Source organism: Tamandua tetradactyla, chromosome 16, assembly GCF_023851605.1.
Source record: "Tamandua tetradactyla isolate mTamTet1 chromosome 16, mTamTet1.pri, whole genome shotgun sequence".
NCBI lineage: Eukaryota > Metazoa > Chordata > Mammalia > Pilosa > Myrmecophagidae > Tamandua > Tamandua tetradactyla.
The window spans coordinates 50,923,086-50,941,940 of record NC_135342.1 but is presented as its reverse complement, the minus strand read 5'-3'; the positions used below and the strand labels follow the sequence as shown (position 1 = coordinate 50,941,940).

General features: G+C 39.6%; 2 protein-coding genes, 1 non-coding gene and 1 pseudogene across 6 annotated transcripts in view; 1 reads left to right on the top strand and 3 right to left on the bottom strand.

Annotated features, from left to right (window-relative positions):
• Positions 1–1,073: 1,073 nt before the first annotated feature.
• Positions 1,074–7,098, bottom strand: ARL2BP (ARF like GTPase 2 binding protein). 4 transcript variants are annotated; one of them, XM_077132529.1, is made up of 6 exons: positions 6,752–7,098; positions 5,987–6,048; positions 4,254–4,360; positions 3,261–3,346; positions 2,962–3,058; positions 1,074–2,389 (listed from the first exon to the last, which is right to left on the bottom strand). In XM_077132529.1, the coding sequence occupies exons 1-6, from the start codon at positions 6,787–6,789 to the stop codon at positions 2,288–2,290; spliced, it is 492 nt and encodes a 163-aa protein (XP_076988644.1). In that variant the 5' UTR covers positions 6,790–7,098; the 3' UTR covers positions 1,074–2,287. The 4 variants fall into 4 exon arrangements, with proteins under 4 accessions (XP_076988644.1, XP_076988642.1, XP_076988646.1 ...); XM_077132527.1 differs by lacking the exon at positions 6,752–7,098 and adding an exon at positions 6,572–6,725; XM_077132531.1 differs by lacking the exon at positions 6,752–7,098 and adding an exon at positions 6,365–6,720.
• Positions 7,099–9,244: 2,146 nt separating this feature from the next.
• Positions 9,245–9,351, top strand: LOC143660511 (U6 spliceosomal RNA). Its single transcript, XR_013164106.1, has one exon. It is a non-coding gene; the product is annotated as a U6 spliceosomal RNA (small nuclear RNA).
• A 1,123-nt stretch (positions 9,352–10,474) lies between these two features.
• RSPRY1 (ring finger and SPRY domain containing 1) overlaps positions 10,475–18,855 on the bottom strand; it is a 46,810-nt gene continuing 38,429 nt past the window's right edge. The window contains exons 14-15 of the mRNA XM_077132526.1: positions 15,196–15,300; positions 10,475–11,902 (exon numbers count right to left, since the gene is read on the bottom strand). Coding sequence (XP_076988641.1) covers positions 11,806–11,902; positions 15,196–15,300 — 202 coding nt within the window. The 3' untranslated portion in view covers positions 10,475–11,805. The remainder of the gene's footprint in view (positions 11,903–15,195; positions 15,301–18,855) is intronic.
• LOC143659494 (large ribosomal subunit protein eL34 pseudogene) lies at positions 12,696–15,183 on the bottom strand (annotated as a pseudogene).

The window sequence follows — 18,855 nt, the reverse complement described above, 5'->3', positions numbered from 1 at the left end:
CCAGACACTCCTTAGTCCTTTTTAAAAAACCAGCAACAGTTAAAATGTAACTAGATTCAAACAGGTAGAAATGAGCTATGAAATATTCTGTTCATAACTGGTAGGGATCAAGTACGGTAATCCACGTTACCAGTCTACACCTGTTGGCCTGGTAATCGTTTTCACAGGTATATCAGTCTGAATAATAAATATATATTTATTCCAGGATTAAGTCAGAAGAAAAGTATTTAGCTTCAAGGAAGAACAACCTGTCTTCTCTTGAGGCTTAAGAGGAAACAGAATCCTAGAAGTAAGAAAGCTCACCCCTATGACCAAGTTTCTGATCTCACACTAATTAGTAGAGTCATAAGCATGCTTAATCAAACAACTACTTTTTGGTTCAGGCCAGCACTTACCTACCTCTTCCTTAGACTCTGTAGTTTGGGTGAATACTGCTTCCTGCAGGGGGGGGCAGTCATCCTAGGAAGCAATAGGAGGAAACACCCTCTCTTTAGGCTGGGGCCAAATGTAAGGCTTTCTCACTCCAGGCTAGGCCTGAGCCCCAAGGAAGGGAGTACATGACACCACGAGGTGAGTTCCTGTGTGGATGGAGAGGCAGGTTTCTAGTTTTCTTCTAAAGGAAATCAAAAAGTCTACCTTCTATTCAGAACAGTTTGGCTTCTCTTCGCTCTTTTTTCATCATTTCCTCTTTGGACGTGTCTACCTGCCTTTTCTCAGCCTGTCAGACTGACCAATTGGGTCCTCACCATGCGTTCCAACACACTGGCACTTCCAACACGCTGGCCTGTGAGGGACAGTCCCGTTTACAGTAAGCACACGATGGGAAAGGCAGCCCGGAAGGGATGGTGTCTTTAAATACTCTGAGGCTCTGAGAGAGCCTTTGCCTCCAACAGACCAAAGCAGTAATATGCTAATGGCAACTCTATTAACGAAAGGCTTGACTAGTGTAGAACACTGGCTCTTGCAAAACACCTCAGATTTTTTTCATAGTACAAAAGTGTTTCTTGGTAAGCAATACATTTCAGAAAAAACAAACTATATGTAGCTTATCCTTTAAAACCAGAACAGCCAAGTAGAAAGTCAGTACAGATTTTTATTTTTACTTAAAATTTTTTTTTTAAAGATACATGCTGGGAATTAAACTAGGTTTTTTCTTTTTTCTGGGGACATGACATACATGCTTTCCGGTCAGTAATGTTATACCAAACATTTTACTAAAACAAAGCCTGTCAGATGACATGAAAACTGTCTGCTACCTCCTACTCATGCTGAGCTAGAGCATTTTGGTAAGAGATGTGACATGAAGAAGAAATTGCAGAGTTACAGTCATGTTTTTTACTAAACTCACACCCATCCCAACAGAAAACTTAATGAACTGATTTATACAGAAAGGATTTTTTAAAGAACCCTGCACAAACACATTCAACATGCTATAATTACAGTAAAGGATACCTTTTGGTCTACATTTGCACAAGCTCACGTTCTCTGTGCCCAGGAAGTTAGGAACACTAATGTACAAAGCATTTTTGCCTTCATAGCACTAACATCTAAAAAGCGCACAGCATATAATACTTTGATCTTTAAGTGGATAATCATGGAAATTCCACGATTAGATCCATTAGGTTAGCCTGAGTATTCATCTATAAAAATATTTTTTTCAAAAAATTATGCTTAAAAGTGGCTTCTAGAAACAGTGGGACTACATCAGAACCAGCAGAAGACGGTGATAAAAGGACTGGAAACACAAGCTGAGTTTCACAAACAGCTTTTAGGTAAAGGGCACCTCTTTCAGTTGATTGCCATGGCCAGGACTAACTATAAAAATAGGATCTCCAGAAATCTCAAGACATTTGAGTGACACTCTAGATAAAATACTCCCAAATAAAAAACCCACTTGGTTGGACCACTAGGGCTGAAGTAGTGCAACTCTGACCCAAGTGAAAATTCACGCAAAGCCCGCTCTGGTCCTGGGGGCAGAGGGCCTTTTTTGTTGGGGGGTTACACCACACTGTTGACAACCATTTATGCTGGGGGAAGGGGCTCCCAGAAGCACCTGAGAGGTGAACTCCAGGAGTGCTAGGGTTACTGAATACAAGATGGTTCAGGAGAAACAGGTCCTGGGAGGGTCAGGGAATTTTCATTTTAACCCATCAATACTTCACGTTAATGAAGAGCCACAGGACAGTCAGTCTTTGCAAGATGTATTCTCCTTTGGCATTAGCAGAAGTCTCATCCAGCCCACCGTGTGGATGATATTCAGACCCATCCCCCTGCCTGGAGGTGGGAGCTAGTGGCGCAGACTGTTCTGGGAAGCTGGAGTAGAAGATGATTTGCACAATGAAGTCACTACTAAACCACTGCTTAAGTCCAATCCCCGGCCTTCTTTTTCCTACATAAGGAAAGAGACAACTTCAAAGGCAAGGAATAGGAAAGGGTCCTTCCTCAGGACCCTGCCTGTGCTAGAAGAAGGCGCAATGGGTAGAACTGTGGACCAAGGTTTACATAGGAAGGGGAGGAAGGTTATTCTGCATTTCTGCTTAATGCTAGCCCTGGTTACTTTTTTTTTTTAATTTTTATTTTTATTGACAAATCTTCATACACGTACAGTCCATATCCTGGTTATTCTTAAAAGTGCACCTCTATGCTGAAAAATGTTTGTTTTTCCTATAAAACCCCATGTTATATGAAAGGCAAGGCAGAATTATACCTGCTTTTTTGGCTTTGCCCTTTTGATTATTTCAGGGCCCTGGGGTGGTACTTGAGGCCCTTTTCACTAAAACATGAAATAACTGGGCAGCTAGAGTATGACAACAACTCACTCTTCTGATACCTCACCAGCTGCTAGACTAACACTGGCCAGTCCTAGGGGGAATGATGGGGAAGTGTAGGAGGTGGTTTGTGTTTGACGGTTCAGTTTTTTTTAAGTGGTTCAATGTGACCAAAACGACAGAAGTGACTTACTGCTCTGTAATCCAGAAACATTTCTTTAAAAGCCAGGAAATCTGTAAATGTGAGCAGCATGTCAAATATATCACCAGCCACTTCATCTTTATGGTGCCTGCAAAAGGAAAAGAATGGCTGTTTCCTGAATGAATAACACACAGGCATTTTCTGTTCACTATTTCATTCAAAGGTTTTGAAGGCCTCCTACCCAGGAATTAACTAACCATCAGGGCCCTGAGAGTCAAGCACTGAAAAAAAATCTTCAGAGTGGGGAAAATGAAAAACCATAAAAGATAACAGTCTCAAGCTCAACTCACTGTAATGTTGTTGTGAAAGCCACCATGTTAAATCCAGGAATCCTCTCCAGCAGCTGTTCCTCGATATACTTTTCTACCAAGGAAATCTATAACAGCAGAAAGGATTCTGGTCAGACCACTCTTGAGGGAAAAAAAAAACCTTATTTTTCAGAAAGTCAGTCTACCAGCCCTTCACAAATATTTCCTGAGTCCTGGGGATATCAAAGAGGACCAAAATACAGCCTCTGTGGCCTAATGTGGGAGAGCCATTGGCAGATAATTGCACTGAACAGGGTTAATGCTCTAATATAGGCAGAGGCTATACTATATACTATCTTCCTGGATAGAGGGTGAAATCTTTGTAAAAGGAATATTATCAAAAAGCATATATTTGGAGTGGTTATGGGTTCCTTCTAAGGTTTCACATAAATTGAGGCTTGGCTTATAATTCCCTTCATCCATTATGCCAAGGCCTTTGTGTTAGTAAAAGTCTTGGAGCCTTAAACCTATTCTTAGGCAGATGAGGTAATCCCAGGAGACTGAGACCCAAGGGTCAAGAGTTCCTGGGTTCTAGTTTTGATTAAGCCACCAACTAGTTCATGATCTTAGTGTCAGTTTTCACTATTACCTAACAGTCATGCATACCTAACTGGATTATGAAGTAGAAAAACATTGTGAATGAAAGCCAGAAGGTCAAAAGTATATAAATGCAAAGTGTGTAGAACCCACATACTATAAATGGAAATAGTATAATGACCAAGCCAAGATTTTTTTAATTAAGTAGCTGATGAGGTCATCAAACATTTGTCTCGAAGACTTTTGGAAAACAACCATATGAGCTGCATGGAGAAATAATGAACAGGAGATGGGAACTATACCAGATTCTAATTAGGACCCTTGGCTGGGTATTGGTGGCAGATTCTAAAAGGCAAGAACAAATTTCAGCATCTTTTGATTCTGAGTTTAAATTTTTAAGAAATCCTAATCTAGTAAGAGAAATAGAAATCCACTTACATATTCATTAAAAATGGGAGTGTAGATGAGTTTATTCTCTTCCGTGTCCTCAAACTCCTGATAGTACTTGTCCATGAAATTTCTCTGTAATAACTGGAACTCATCATCTGAACCACAATAGGGAAAATGCATTCTTTTTAATGGAGACTAAAAACCATCTGACATATAAGCAGGCAGTACTTCTGTGGTAGTAGTACTGCTTTCTCAATGGCCAGTGTGCAGGCAAGGGAAAGCTGATGTTCTTTAAAGGTGGCAGGACATTATGCTAAATGGGATGCTGAAATAGAGCAATCCAATCCATTTTAAACACATTTCATATAGGGTGGCTTGGGAACTCTCACATTATCACTTTTCTATAAAGGAACATTTTTTCTCTCTCTTATTTTTGCTGTATATTCCAGAATATAATTTTAGCAGCAGTGGTACAAACTTTAGTGAATAAAAGTATGGGCTCTTGAATGGTTAGCTAATAAAAGCTGAACTCAAATGTAAGGGAATCGTTAGAAGTGAAGGCAGTTCACTAGTGGGTCTATAAGTAATATTACCATATTGAAGGTAGACATGACTGAAAGGGGTTGTACAGACCTATGTGTCCCACTGAGTAACACTACAAATATAAATGAGTTCTTGCATGAACTAAAAAAAAAAAGTGTGGACTCTGATAGAGACTGGACGGTATGTGTTCAATTTCCAGTTCAGCTATTTACTAACTGTATGACCTTCGATGGTCCTTAAGTTCTCTAAGTCCCAGTTTCTTCACCTGAAAAACGCAGATGAAACAGGATCTATCTTATAGGGTTGCAAGGTGGATTTAGGGAATTTTAATCTGAACAACTGAATAGAACATTGTTTCTAAAAATAAAAGGAAAGCTTCACAAAGAACCAGATGTTGGGGTAAATACCCTGGGCTTTCAGAAGGCTCACTTTCCCACAGTATATAGACTACCCATAATGGGCAACAAGTGAATGGATTCCTCAGTGTTCGTCAGCAATTCCCAAAGCCACATGGGATGAGAGCTTATGGTGAAACATCCATATTGAGGAGTTAAGGGTATAAACCTTTATAGGACCTGAAGGTTTACTCTTGATCAGTGATTTTCAAACTAAACTAGTTAAGTTATATAGCCAGTACCTAATTCTCAGAAGACTTTAAACATTTTCTCTAATTAGTTTCTCTTACCCTGTATTTGTCTTAAACCTTTGGTGCTTGTCACACTTCTTCCCTGTTACTCAGCAGGATTTATTTTGTCCAAAATCAATCCAGGAACTCAAAGCCCAGGAAACCACAAACCAGCCAAAGGACACCTTTGTTTTTTCGTGTGCTTCTGGTTATGGTTTGATGTTGTGATTTATGGCAAGAAAACATTAAAACTCAAACTATCTGAAAAATGAGACTCCTCTTACACTACATGAAGAGATAAAGTAGATCAGTCTTTCCTGAAGTTTCCCCAAGAACCCCATAACTTCTAGATACCCTACTAGTCAGTAACTAGGCAGGCCTGGGAACCTATAAGGTGATTAGCTGTTCTGAGGGGGCATTGGGCTGTCTGCCTCCAAGGCAAATCACAGTAAAGCTTACTAATATCACTTTGACTACCTAAAAAATCACATGCTGCTTGATGTTTTCTCTTATTTAAAATGAACTCTCCAAATTGATTTCAATGTCCTTAAAGGCCTCCAAGGGTCTAAGAACTAAGGAGCACAGGCCCCACGGTTGTGGTGAGAAAACTTACCCATGATAATGTCCTCTAAATATCCAACCACAGCATCAAATTCTGCATCAGAGGCGGAAGAGCTGAAAGTTAATATCCCTGGATTAGGTGCTATATCAAACTATTGGTTATTTTTTCTTAATTATGGACATCTAAAAACATGCACTAAGAAAAAAAATTAAAATAACCTGCCCCAAATCCATCTTTGATATTATAATGATTGTTCTAATCTAGCAATTCTAAACAGAAGGAAACCCACTTTATCCATCAGGGACATCAAAGTTGAATGTTATGGTTCCACTTTCAGAAAACCTGATAAGACACAATGAATTACAAAAGGGACAAATAGAGGAGCAAAGGCTCGCATCTTCGCATTTATTTGCAGCGGGATCTACTCACCCCATCGCTAGCACCTCACACCTATCTGTCAGTATGAACCCGGCATGGGCGAGAGGAGTTCCTGGTCAGGAGTTCCTGGGGCGGGGGGGCTGGAGGGTCGTCTGACCCGCGGCCAGGTCTGGGCAGCTCACCCCCGCCAGGTCTTGCTGACGGCTAGGGGTGGAAGGCTGGGGGATTGTGAAGGGGGTTGTTGATTCAGGTAGATACCCGCCGTCCAGCACTCTGGGCCTTCCGGACCTGAACACTGGCCGGGCGGTCGCAGCAGCCTCAGAATCAAGATCCAGAACTGGGGCGGAGCCTTGGAGGCCGCCCATCCCCCCGAAGAGACCCATTTCATCCAGCCGAGGCCGAGGCCTCCGGCCGCGGGCCTGGGCCGGCGTCACTCACACGGACAGCGCGAGGCTCTCTTCCTCTAAGGCGTCCATTGCCGCCGCCGCCGCCGCCGCCGCCGCCGCAGCCGCCACTGCATCCACCCGGTCTCCTACCCAGCCCGCTGCCCGGGCCTAGCCCCGGCCCTGTTCCGCAGAGCCCCAGACGGCATCGAGGGCCCGTCGCCCCGCCGGGAGGAAGCCTCGTCGCGGGGCCACAGCCTGTCCACAGGCTCCCCGAGCAGCGCCCACGCGCGGACCGGGCCTCCACGCCCCGCCAGGCTCCTCTCCGCCGACCTGGGAAGCCTCGGTGAGAACCCGCGTCCGTTACTGACCCCTGGGCTCCAGACCACGCCTCCCGTCACCTTGGCTACCCTTCCGCCCCCCCCACCCCCCGGGGCATGGCGGATTCTCGACAGCCAATCCCAGATGCCCGTTGCTCGACGCCAGGGGCGGGGCAAAATTGGGAAGAGGAAGTAAGGAAAAGGGAGAGAAAGTTGCAAAGGGATGGGTTTCCAGAAATGTTCATTTGTTATGTAGTGATTAAATCTAACAGCGCCCCCATTTTATTGATAAAGGAAATGAAGCCAAAGACTCAGTTTCCTCTCTTGGCAATTTGGGGATAAGTTGCGCCTCGCAGTGTTTGTGAAGATTTAAATATTTGAAAGCATGTTTTAAGGGCACCGTGAACTATAAATCGCTTGAGAACCAGGCCCTTATCTTTTGATGCAGACTGGGAATGTCTGATTTGCCAGTCAGTTACTCTCCCTCGTGGAAGGAAAGCCCCAATTCAAGAACGGGTGGACTTGTAATTTATATCGTAAAGATGATCTTTACATCATAAAGATTATTCGGCATTGACTGGATTCCTGATAAATTGTGCAAGATCAGGGGTGGCAGAACCACTCGGAGCAACTGGAAACCCTAGAGCTGACATCTCTTGATTGGACCACTGGGCATTATGTCTCATTCGTCGCTTTTGATCCAGTGTGTGTTATATGTCTAATGAGTTAGCAGACATCATCTCTGAATGGACATTTATTAGTGGGCTATGGATCTGGTTACAAAGAGACATAATTGTATCCAGGATGAGATCATTCTCAGAACTACTAACCATACTTTGCACTAGGTATAGCACACAAGGTTTCCTGAATAAACTGATCAGGTCATGCAGTCAAGCACAAGGCTCACAGCAAACTCAGCAGATTTCCTGATAACCTACTTTATACATATGCCACTTTTTTTTTGGACTAAATGAACTTGCCTACCCTTCTTCATATTGCTAGGTCATTTATGGGGTCAGAGTGGAGGAGGAATGGAATTCAATGACTTCATTGGTTCTGGTTATCCATTGCTGTTACAAACCACGGGGAAAACAAATCATTGGAAAATTTAGTGGCTTAAAACGTTATTTTGCTTATCAATCTGCAGTCTGGGCAGGGCTTGACAGGGACAACTAGTCTTTTCCATTTTTGGAGTCAGCTGAGACAGCTGCAACTGGGCTGGAGGAGCCTCTTCCAAGATAACTCACTCAGGTGGCTGGCAAAAAAATGTTGGGTCTTGACTGGGAGCTCAGCTATAGCTTTTGGCTGGAGAACTGGGGCCTCAGTTGCTTTCCTTGTAGGTTTTCCCTGGGGATCCCTGTTGTTTTTTCACATCATGGTGGCTGAGTCCAAGAGCCAGTATTTCAAGAGAAAGAAAGTGGAAGCTGCTAGTCTTAAGGGTTGGGCCTGGAAACTGACACATCACTTCAGCTATTGGCCAAGCAGTCACAGAACCCACCCAGATTTAAGGGGGAGGGGACATAGCCCCCACTTGTTGATGGGAGAAATTTCAAAGAATTTGTCTTTAGCAACAGCATCTCTGGCTCTAGGAACAAAAGGGGATAAAGATAATAATAGGTACCAATTAGGCACCTATCAGATGTTGAGTTTTATACACTGTCTCTTTTGAAATACTTAAAACCCAGAGAAAAAAAGAAAAAGACAAACTCTATGAGGTGGGTGTTGTTATCCCCACTTCATAGATTAGGAAACCAAGTCATTGTTAGCTGGTTAAATATTTGCACACTGGTGATAAATCGCACCAAAGGGCTTATTTTAACCATCATGCTAGCTGGTTCCTGAGGTGTCAAATCAAATCCTTGGAAATCAGATTTTCTATTGAAAAAAAGAAGCGGTCTTTACCTCATTTCCAGAAAAATTGAAAATTTACTATTTTACGTTTTTCCATTAATAAACTTTTCTGAAATCCTTTGTGGGTTAGTAGTAGATGGTAGTGATAGTAGCACAACATTGGGAATATAATTAACAGCACTGAATTATATATTTGGATGTGGTTAAAGGGGGAAAGTTTAGGTTGTGTATAGTAAACTAGTTAATAGTGCAATTATATTATAAAAATGTTCTTTCATCATTTATAACAAATGTACCTACTATACTAATGTAAGGTGTTAATAACAGGGTGGTATATGGGAACTGTTTTATGTGATTTTTCTCTAAAAATGTGAATAGTGCGCGTTTTGGCAGCACATATACTAAAATTGGAACGATACAGAGAAGATTGGCATGGCCCTTGCACAAGGATGACATGAAAATTTGTGAAGCGTTTCATATTTTTAAAGAAAAAAAAAGAAAAAAATATATAAATAGCAAAAAAAAAAAGAATGAATCTGGGCAAAACTGATCTTAGGTGGATGGGTTGTTTTGAATACATATGAAAGATAATTGAAATTCTTGCAAAAATCATTTTCTGCTAGTAGAAAATGCTAGTGAAATTGAGTTAAATCACAACACAGTTATGATTGAATCACTGTTTCTAGGCACACTGCAAATGCATCATGACTTTCCTCTGCTTTAAACCATTCAGAGAAGGTGGCAATTCATTAAAAAAAAAATTGGCTGAAACCTTGTACATTTCCTCCAATGAATCATGGTAGAAATGCCATAACTTAATTTTTTTAGCTTTTTTTTTTTACCTCGTACAATATCAGCAGTAAAAGTCTAGCTTTCAGTTTCTCTTAAAATGCTTATATTCAGTGCAGAATATGGAAACTGTGTACTCTTCCAGTTTTCTAATCTCATTTTTACTCTTCTGTGTAGTGTCTTTCTCTTTGAAGCAGCTCCAAAATTACATTTTGCTTCCATTCTGAGTGACTTTAATCAATTTACTACTGAAGTCCTCGTTTTATGGTCTGATAAGAATTGAAAAAGTAGACCATTTTATGAGCAGAGTTTAGGGTAAGATTTCTGAAAGCCAATAGGCTTCTGCATTCCTTTGACTACCAACAGGTTATTACCAATTAATTCCATTTACTTCTCTCCATCTCCACTGAATTTATAGACCACCTTTACTTACCAGCTGAACTACTTCAGAGTCTCCTTACTGGTCTCCTTATTTCCATTTTTTGCTTCTCCCCCTCCCTGCCTACCACCCCTGCCTCACCCCTGCCATTTCATTCTACTAATGTTACCTTCTCTTGTTTCTTAATTCTAATACTGGATTCTTTCCTACCCTGAAAACTTGCCCTTAAATCTGAGAGTATATTATCTTGGAACTTTAGCAGCAGGTAGCAATGAAAGTTGTGAAATCTTGGTATAAAAAAAGGCAACAATTGTTTATTTCTTTAACGCAAATTACTATATTCACCACAAGCTAAAGAAGAGAACATATATATATATATGTGTGTGTGTGTGTTTATATATATATATATAAATATATATATATAAATATATATATAAATATATATATATATATATATTTTTTTTTTCTTTGAATTTGTGGAAGACCAAAGACATGGAAAAAAATCCAGCACCCCAACAAGTACAGCCAGGAAGGAAATCAGCTCTGGGATAGGACAGGCTTAATGTAACTACAAACAAGAAAGGGTGGGAAGGGGAGGAAAAAATGTGCATTGAGTTTAAGACATTGTACAACTCAGAAAACATGTTTACTATTCAAGTATAAACTCAGTAAGGACTTGGCATAAATTGAAAGGCAGCTGCTGAGGTACACCATTATAAAATAAATTCTATGAATTTACAATTCTACCTTCCAATTTTCTGGGAGAAAAAACCAAACTCTTGAAGGTCTTCACCAGAGACCCTGAGAGGGATTAACACTTTTGATGAAGACATAGTCAACAATTCATGATTGAATTTACTATTCAAAAACATGTATTTATTTAAAACAATGGTAACACGTATTGTCAGACTGTCCTCCAGAGTTTTTGAGTCTATTAATTCAAGAGTTTCAAAGTATATTACTTCTGAAAACAATACTGATTAAAAAATAAAAATTAAAAAAAAATCCTGATTTGATGGTATCTTAAAAATACTCTAAATATCAAATTTTCTCCAGTCTAACATTGCAATTAATGTAAGAATTCCTCCTGCATTGGTAAAACATTTTTTCCTCACAAAATGTGGGTACGCAAATTGGATAGAAACACCATGAATGTGAAAATACCACCAATTTTCTGCAGTTAAAAAAAACTAGAATGTTCTTTGGAATCACTGAAATATCAAAATTTTGGGTTTTTTCCTACAGTCTGTGCACCTTCTTTTAGGTCCTCTATGTTGCTTGTATTATGACCTGTGTGATTCTCATTGTATAGATTCAAGTCTTGCAGTGCAATATCCACACTTAACACACTGTGTTGTCTCTCTGACCAGTGGTAAGTTATGCTTAATCCCCAAAATGCTGTCATTCTCCACCCAAAATAAAAAACTTTAGAATATGAGACAAAGCATCCTGTGTTAAACAATCAAATGAACCCAACATAGACAATTCCGTTGTGGTTTCAGCAGTCAAGAGGGAACTGTCTCCTATTATTTTTCATGTAAGTACCACAGGATTAGCATTCAGCTTTCCTTGGCCTTCAAAGGAATATCTCAGGGCTGGTAAACTGGGTTAGATTTTTTGTCTTTGACAAACTACCATTTTTAGCATAAAATCTGGCCATGGCTATAAATTTCAATGTGCATACGACTGATGAGAGATGTGTTTTTCTTGTTCTTTTCAACAGTGGCTGGAATTGAGTAGAAAAAAGTCCATAATGCTTCTTCACGTGTGTCATGAAATATGAGAAATCTGTCTCACTCTAGACACTATTTCTTTGCGACACAATGGGCAGGTCTCCAGTTGCAAGGCACAATCCATGCACAGGTCACTGGGAAAGATATAAATGCCAGTCAGGTTAATGTTTCAAAAGCTCAGACCCTGACTACCTCCCAGAGAAATGTAAAATATTTACGGTTGTTAATTGAAAGAGAAATAATTACACAAGGTTAAAAATGAAAGAGTAAACATACGAATAAAAAACAAATCTCCCTCCTATTTCAGACCCTCAATCTTCCTCCTCTGAGGTAAGAAGTTGAAAGTTCTCATGTATTCTTCCAGAAAGTCTACATGTATACAAGCATACACATACAGATGTGTATATCAGGTAGGAAGGGAAACACACTATTTTTCTCAATAGCTAGACATTTATCTCAAAATCATTTACCAAAAAGTCTACCTTTCACCACAGATTTGACATAATGACTAAGTTTTCATTTTTTAGCTCATTCTAGTTCTGGGTATATATTCTATTCCATTGTTCTGTCATTCTTTTCATATACTAGGAACAAACCATTAACACATATTTTAATTTTATATTGAATTTATATTCCTCAGTAGTTTTAAAGATTTCTTCACATGGGCCCTATGCATTATTTGTATTTTAAGCCCTTTTTTCTTTGACCATTGTAAAAAGGATCTCCAGTTGTATTCTATAACTGGTTGCTTTTTATTACATAGGAGAGCTAGTGATTTTTGTATATTTATTCTGTTATTAGCATTGTTGCTAACTGATTTTCAGTCAATTCTCCTGAGGTGTCCAGATATACAATCTATCATCTACACATAATTTTGCTCCTGCTTTCCAGCCCCCACCCCCCCCACCCCCCCGTCTAATTGCATTAGTTTGTACAATGTAAATCATAGTGCTGACAGCAGGCACTTGTCCTCAACATCTCATGGACTGTTTCCAGTGTGTCATCCTTAAAAATGATGCTACTGTTTGGTTGAAACATATGTTTTTTATATTTTAAAAGAACTATCCACTCATTCCGATTTTGTACTGTTTTCTTCCCTCCATCCATTTCTGTTTTATAATATTCTATCCATTTGAAACAGATATTGAATTTTTTTTTTAATTTAAAAAAGTTCATTTTTTAAATTTAGCTTTCTGACTAAAGTGCCTTCAACACCTTCACAATGATTTTCTGCTCCTAAATCAGAAAAGCACACTTGATCCTGTCATGGACACATTTAGCACAAATGGAACCACCATAGGCTCTGCTGACGTTGTTTTGTTTGTTTGTTTTAGATAATCTCATAAGAACTTTAGACCTCACAGCATGAATCCCCTAAGTCAGCCTGAGCACAGGCCACATATAGATTTTGGTGCTCTCCCAACCTTCTTGGTATAAAGGTAAACAATTCAATTACCAGGAGTCTGGGATAGCCTAATTTTGTTGGAAACAGTATTGTAGGATAGCCTATGACAGTACGTCAAATGCTGGACCATTTTTGAATGCCTTTAGGTACCATACCTGGAATAGCTAGACTTCGAATTTTAACAAATGCCTTTTCATCAGCATTCTTGGAGAAGATAATCCTATTCCATCCCAGCCTATTTGAGTAAAGCATATTAATACATTTCCTGTATTACACTATCATTGCATTCCTGAGACCTGGCATCTCTTAGTTGTGTTGCTGGGTTCTACTTTCTAATATTGCTAATATTTTATTTAAGATTTTAAAATTCATGTTCTCAAGTAAAAATGGCCCATAGTTTTCTTTGTTCACATTTTCTTTATCATTTTTTGGAACGAATAGCATACAGCCTTTATAAAAAAGAATGCTATAGTTTTACTATTTGCTGTATGATCTAGAGAAGTTTAAATGGAAGTAGGCTATCCCCTGAAAGTTTGAAATAATTCACATATGAAAATATCTGGGCTTTGTGCTCTTTTGGGGGGGGGGGAGGAAAAGGTAGTTTTGATAACTATCTCAAATTCTTCTATTGTAAAAGAAACGCTTAGATTTTCAATTTCTTCTAGGGGTCTGCTCTGGTAATCTATTTTATCCAGATTTCCTTTCTTTATCCCACCCCTTTTTAATTTTTGTTGTTCTTGCTTAAAATTGAGCTAAATTTTCTTATAATCCTTTTATTTTCCTCTTCCAGCCCTGTTTTGGATATATCTATTATAGAGACTATGGTCATACTTAAAATAGCTGGTTCTAAGTATTTACATTTCAACCCTCATTAATGGCCCTTGCTGTGGGCAAAGCCAAAGGGAAAGGCCAGAAAGGAGAAAGGATGAATAAAACAAGATCCTGCTGTTTGGGATCTTGACATTTTTATAGAAACAAAAGTCAAGATATATAGCCTTCAATGCTGCACCTGGCTGTGAGGCCCTGATGATTAAAACCCAAAAAGGTGCTCAAAAGTCTGGGCTTCCAAGTTGATACTGAGTAATATTCATAGGTAGAACCATTGTGCTAGGGCCAATGTGGCTTTCTTTCAGAAGAGAGACTGGTATAGCTGTGGATAAAATCAGACATGCTGTACACAGTTTGGTGAACAGCTGATTAGATAACAACCCATTTCAAACCACAACAAATGTATAGATACAGAATCAGGGATCCAGGATGAGTCATACCCAGGGGTGACAAGTTGGGGTCTTCAGGCTCTGGATCCCTAGGGACCTAGTAGCTAAAGGTATGCCAAAAATAAGAATAAGGTGGGTATGGGATGTGGTGAATTCAGCATGGATACTGCTTTATACACTCAGCACACATGCCCCAGACTTGCCAGGACCACCATACTGCCCAAATCCTTTTCCCCTTAATAATCCTAGCTGGGGTTGCCTTCATGGGAACCACAGCCATCTCCTCTTCCTTGACTGCTGGTTTTCCCTTGTAGCCTTGCTGCTCTTGCTAAAGTTTAAACACTTTGTTCTACAGAATCCAGGCTATTCTCTGAGTTCATCTCACAGAGCTGAAATCTGGTTAGATGGCAGGGAGACTGCTGCCTTCTCTGTGGTTAGAAGTATAAATAAGAAGTAAATGAGGAGACTCTAAAACTAAAAGAGACTGCCCAAGAGCCCCAAACTAGCATTAAACCTTCAACATTTTGTAAAGTGAAAATTATATTAAAAATACATATTAAGTAAACGATGTAAAAAAACAATATAGGCCTTCCATACAAAGCAGCTTCACCTGTTTCAGATGCTTTCTGGAAGATAGCCAAGTACTACTTGGCAAATTCTAATTCCTCATTCAGCCTACTTTAAATATAATAATTTTTGATGAACAACTATGGAAATGGTAATACCCTAAAAGCAATTTAAGAACAGGATGAAACTTTGTCTTATGTAATGTACAAAAGAGGAGATAACCAATCAATCCTCTTACCTGTGTCCACATGGCTTCAGCTGTGTGTCTGCTACTTCATCACAACAGAGTGAGCAGCAGTTCTCTCGGATACTGACTTGCTTCAACAGAGCAAGACGCCGGTGCCTGGGCAGAAAAAAACAGTTTGCAATTCATTTTGTCAACAAATAAACTGGGCCTGCTAGGAGTGATGCATATGAAATACTTTGAAAAATGTTTTGTATGTGTGACATATACTCAAGCTTTGCTCAGTCATGTTCTCATATACGACATCTCATTTAAATTTCACAGTGATTTTCTGGCACAGGAGGCAGGGTCATTCCCATTTTACAGATAAATAAATTAAAGTTCAAGGAACTGATCTGCATAAGATCATACTTAGTAAACAGTGAGGAATCAAATTCAAGTCCGGTGCTGTTTTAATATTACCAAAAATCTTAACCTTGTAAGCCATGCATCTCTGAGAGTTTAAGGAAAAGCATGGAGCCTTTCCAAAGAAAAATGCACACATAAGTTTTTATACAACTGGAAGGGATTTCTGACAGTCCTTCATATACTCCCAGACTCCAGACACCTCAGGTTAGAACTCTTGCATTATACTTTCATTCAGCATGGAATGGAAAAGCAGACGGCAGAACTGGAATTGGGTAACTTCTGAAGATAGAGCCTGATGGATGGGCAAGAGAAATACGAAACTTTCATTTGATTCACTCATGCATTAGGTTTACTATGTGCCAGCACTGTTCCAAGTTCTGGAGATTCAGTAGTGACCAGAGGACTAAAAAATATTCCTGCCTTCTGAGAGCTTATACTCTAGTGGGGAAGTCAGACAAAATAAATAAGTAAATTATATAGAATATTAAATGCTAATGACCATTGTGAAGAAAAAGTGAGAAGGATAAAGAAGGAAGGGAGAGAGAAAGAGAGAGAAAAAGAGAAAGAGAGTGTGTTGTGTGAGGGATGGATAAAGAAGGACAGAGAGACGGAGGATGGGAGGAGTGGGAAGTTAAAATTTTAAATATGGAAGCTAGGGCAGGTCTCATTAAGGTGACATTTGAGTAAAGATATGAAGGAAGTGAGGGACTAAGTTTTGCGATGTCTGGAGAGAAAGCATTCTATGTAGCAGGAATAGCAAACGCAAAGGCCGTGAGGTGCTAGAATAGACCTGGTGTATTCCAAGAGTAGCCAGGAGGACAGGATGCCTGAAGGAGCATGAGGAAAGTGGAGAGGGTAAGAGAGATAAAGTCAGAGAAGTAATAGGGTGCTGGTGGGGGAAGACAAGATCAGAAAGCCTTGTATGTCCTATAACGATCTAAGTTTTCACCATGAGTGAAATGGGAGCCACGGGAGTCTTTTGAGCAGAGAAGTGCACGAACTGATTTATGTTGCAAGAAAATCATTCTGGAGCTGGGCTGAACAGACTGAAGGGGGTCAAGGTAGAAACAGGGAGACCAGTTAGAAAGCATGACAAAAATGATTCCAGTGGGAAATAATGAAGACTTGGACCATGGTGGCGGCAGTGAGTGAGATAGGAAGTGGTTGGTTGGAAAATATTCTGAAGGCAATGCCCAGAGCTTGCTGAGGGCTCAGATGTGGAATGGCAAAAAATAAAGCATCAAGGATGCTCTAGGATTATGGCCAGGGCAACATGAAAGATAACAGGGCGATTAAGATAAATGGGGAAGACTGTGGGAAAGGTAGGTAGCCATAAGTGGATGACTGTTGTAGCTAAAAGGTGTTTATGGGGCTACATTGTACTATTCTTTTCTCTTTTGTATGTGTTTGAAAGCTTCTATAATAGGTTAAGAAAAAAAAATTAATGTAACCTGAGTAATTAGAGACAGAGAGTATATTTAATCCAGAACAATTTACAAAATGACAGATAGTAACAGGGCCATAATGTCTTACCCTGGAGCCAAAAAATAGGTTACCTTTTGAATAAAAGAAATAGAATTCCAAAGAATAAAAATATCACTGAATATAAGCTTTCGGAACACAATATAGGCTGAAAATACTAATGGCAAAGAAAAAGTCTTAGGCAAATTCACATTTAAAGGCACAATTTGTAATGAAGTGCAGCAGGATTGTTAAGAGGGACAAAGACCAATAGAGGTTGGCACTAAGGAGGCCACACAATTGGGCTCCTGGCAACTCTTATTTATCTTAATGACACCATCAGAGATAACAAAGTCTACACACAGCACAGGACAGACCTTACTTGTGATTCTGTTATTCTTATTCAAGGTCAAATTAGCTGCCAAGAGAGTACATATAAGCTGTCTGTAAGAAGTTTTCTGACAGTTGATGTTCAGTGCCACCTGAGTTTTTTTTTTTTTTTTTTTCATGGGTAGGCACCTGGACTCAAACCCGGGTTTCTGGCATGGCAGGTGAGAATTCTGCCACTGAGCCACCATCACACCACCTGCCACCTGAGTTTTGAAAGTTAAATTCTGCAGGAGTGGTTAACAAAAATGCCAAAGCTCTTATAACTAAAGTCAGTCTCAAAGGGAACTCTTATATGGATCAGCTGTGCCTCTCAGTGCGTACGTGAGAAGATAGACTTTATTTGTAGAGCTCCATCCAAGAAAAATGCAGGCTAAAATAAATGAAGAAGGAATGGGGAAATGACAGAGAAGAGGGAGGTTTCACCTCAGATTTTAACCAAGAGTAATTTAAAGTCCAGAATCTCTGTCAGACACCAAGAAAAACTGTAGGAAGGTTCTCAGATCTTATACCAGGCTCTGCTGGTATAAATGATGCAGCTGACATTGTGTGACATTTTCTAGGTAGGTCCTATGGAAACTGCTGAGCTGTGCTCAAACCAGGAGACACTGAGTCCAAGGTGAAGCACACTAATAGAGCTAGTTTTTTCAGTCAAAATAGGAGCTAGGATGACACTATTATGTTATAACTGCCCTGAGAGGCACAATAGTCAGCACCGAGAACTCTCACTGAGATAACACTCGGCATCAGCACCAGGAATACCCTTCTTCACACAGGCCCAGGCAGCTGCTGTTACAAAATGATGAATTTTGACTCTGTAAATAAGCTTTAACTTGAAGTAATTACCAGAAAGCAGCTGGAATCTTTCCCCTTATAGACCACATTCATCTCATAAGGAAGAAAAGCAGGCTTTCATCCATTGAGATTTTTAATGCCAATCACAGTTTTTGTCAAATTAAGGGCTGTCAGATTTTAGCCTAGATGGCATTCACTGTCCTAAGGGTTGTGGAAGAGCATTGGCATCTTTGCCACAGAGCTAAAATCAAACAAGAAGTCTGTTTTTATTAACCCAAGTCTGTTAAAAGATGTACTTGATTTCATAATATTTAGGCATTTTATACTGACCTGCAAGTTAAATTAGTTTGCAGTTATGTGTGTGTGTATGCATAATAATTGTCTGATTTTGTTTTCTTTCTTTTTTTTTTGCATGGGCAGTCTCCGGAAATCAAACCCGGGTCTCCAGCATATGTCTGATTTTTGTACAAATGTTTTTGAACTCAAAAGAATTTGGAAGCATTCCTTCTTTCTTTTTGGGGTCTGCAATATTTCAAATAGTTATGAAATAGTTAACTATTTCAAATAAAGTTATGTTACTTAAAGATTTGGTAGAAATCCTCTGTGAAACCACCTTGATTTGGTACTTTTTGGGAACATAGCTTAGTTTTTTCAATTAATTTC

Bases quoted from the DNA above. Each gene is read 5' to 3' on its own strand.
- ARL2BP (XM_077132527.1), bottom strand. From the start codon at position 6,696: ATGGGTCTCTTCGGGGGGATGGGCGGCCTCCAAGGCTCCGCCCCAGTT. The intron at 3,347-4,253 runs GTAAGTGGATTT...CTGCTGTTATAG, and splicing joins CTCCCATTTTTAATGAATAT to ATTTCCTTGGTAGAAAAGTA. The intron at 2,390-2,961 runs GTAAGTCACTTC...TTCCTTATGTAG, and splicing joins TGTTTCTGGATTACAGAGCA to GAAAAAGAAGGCCGGGGATT.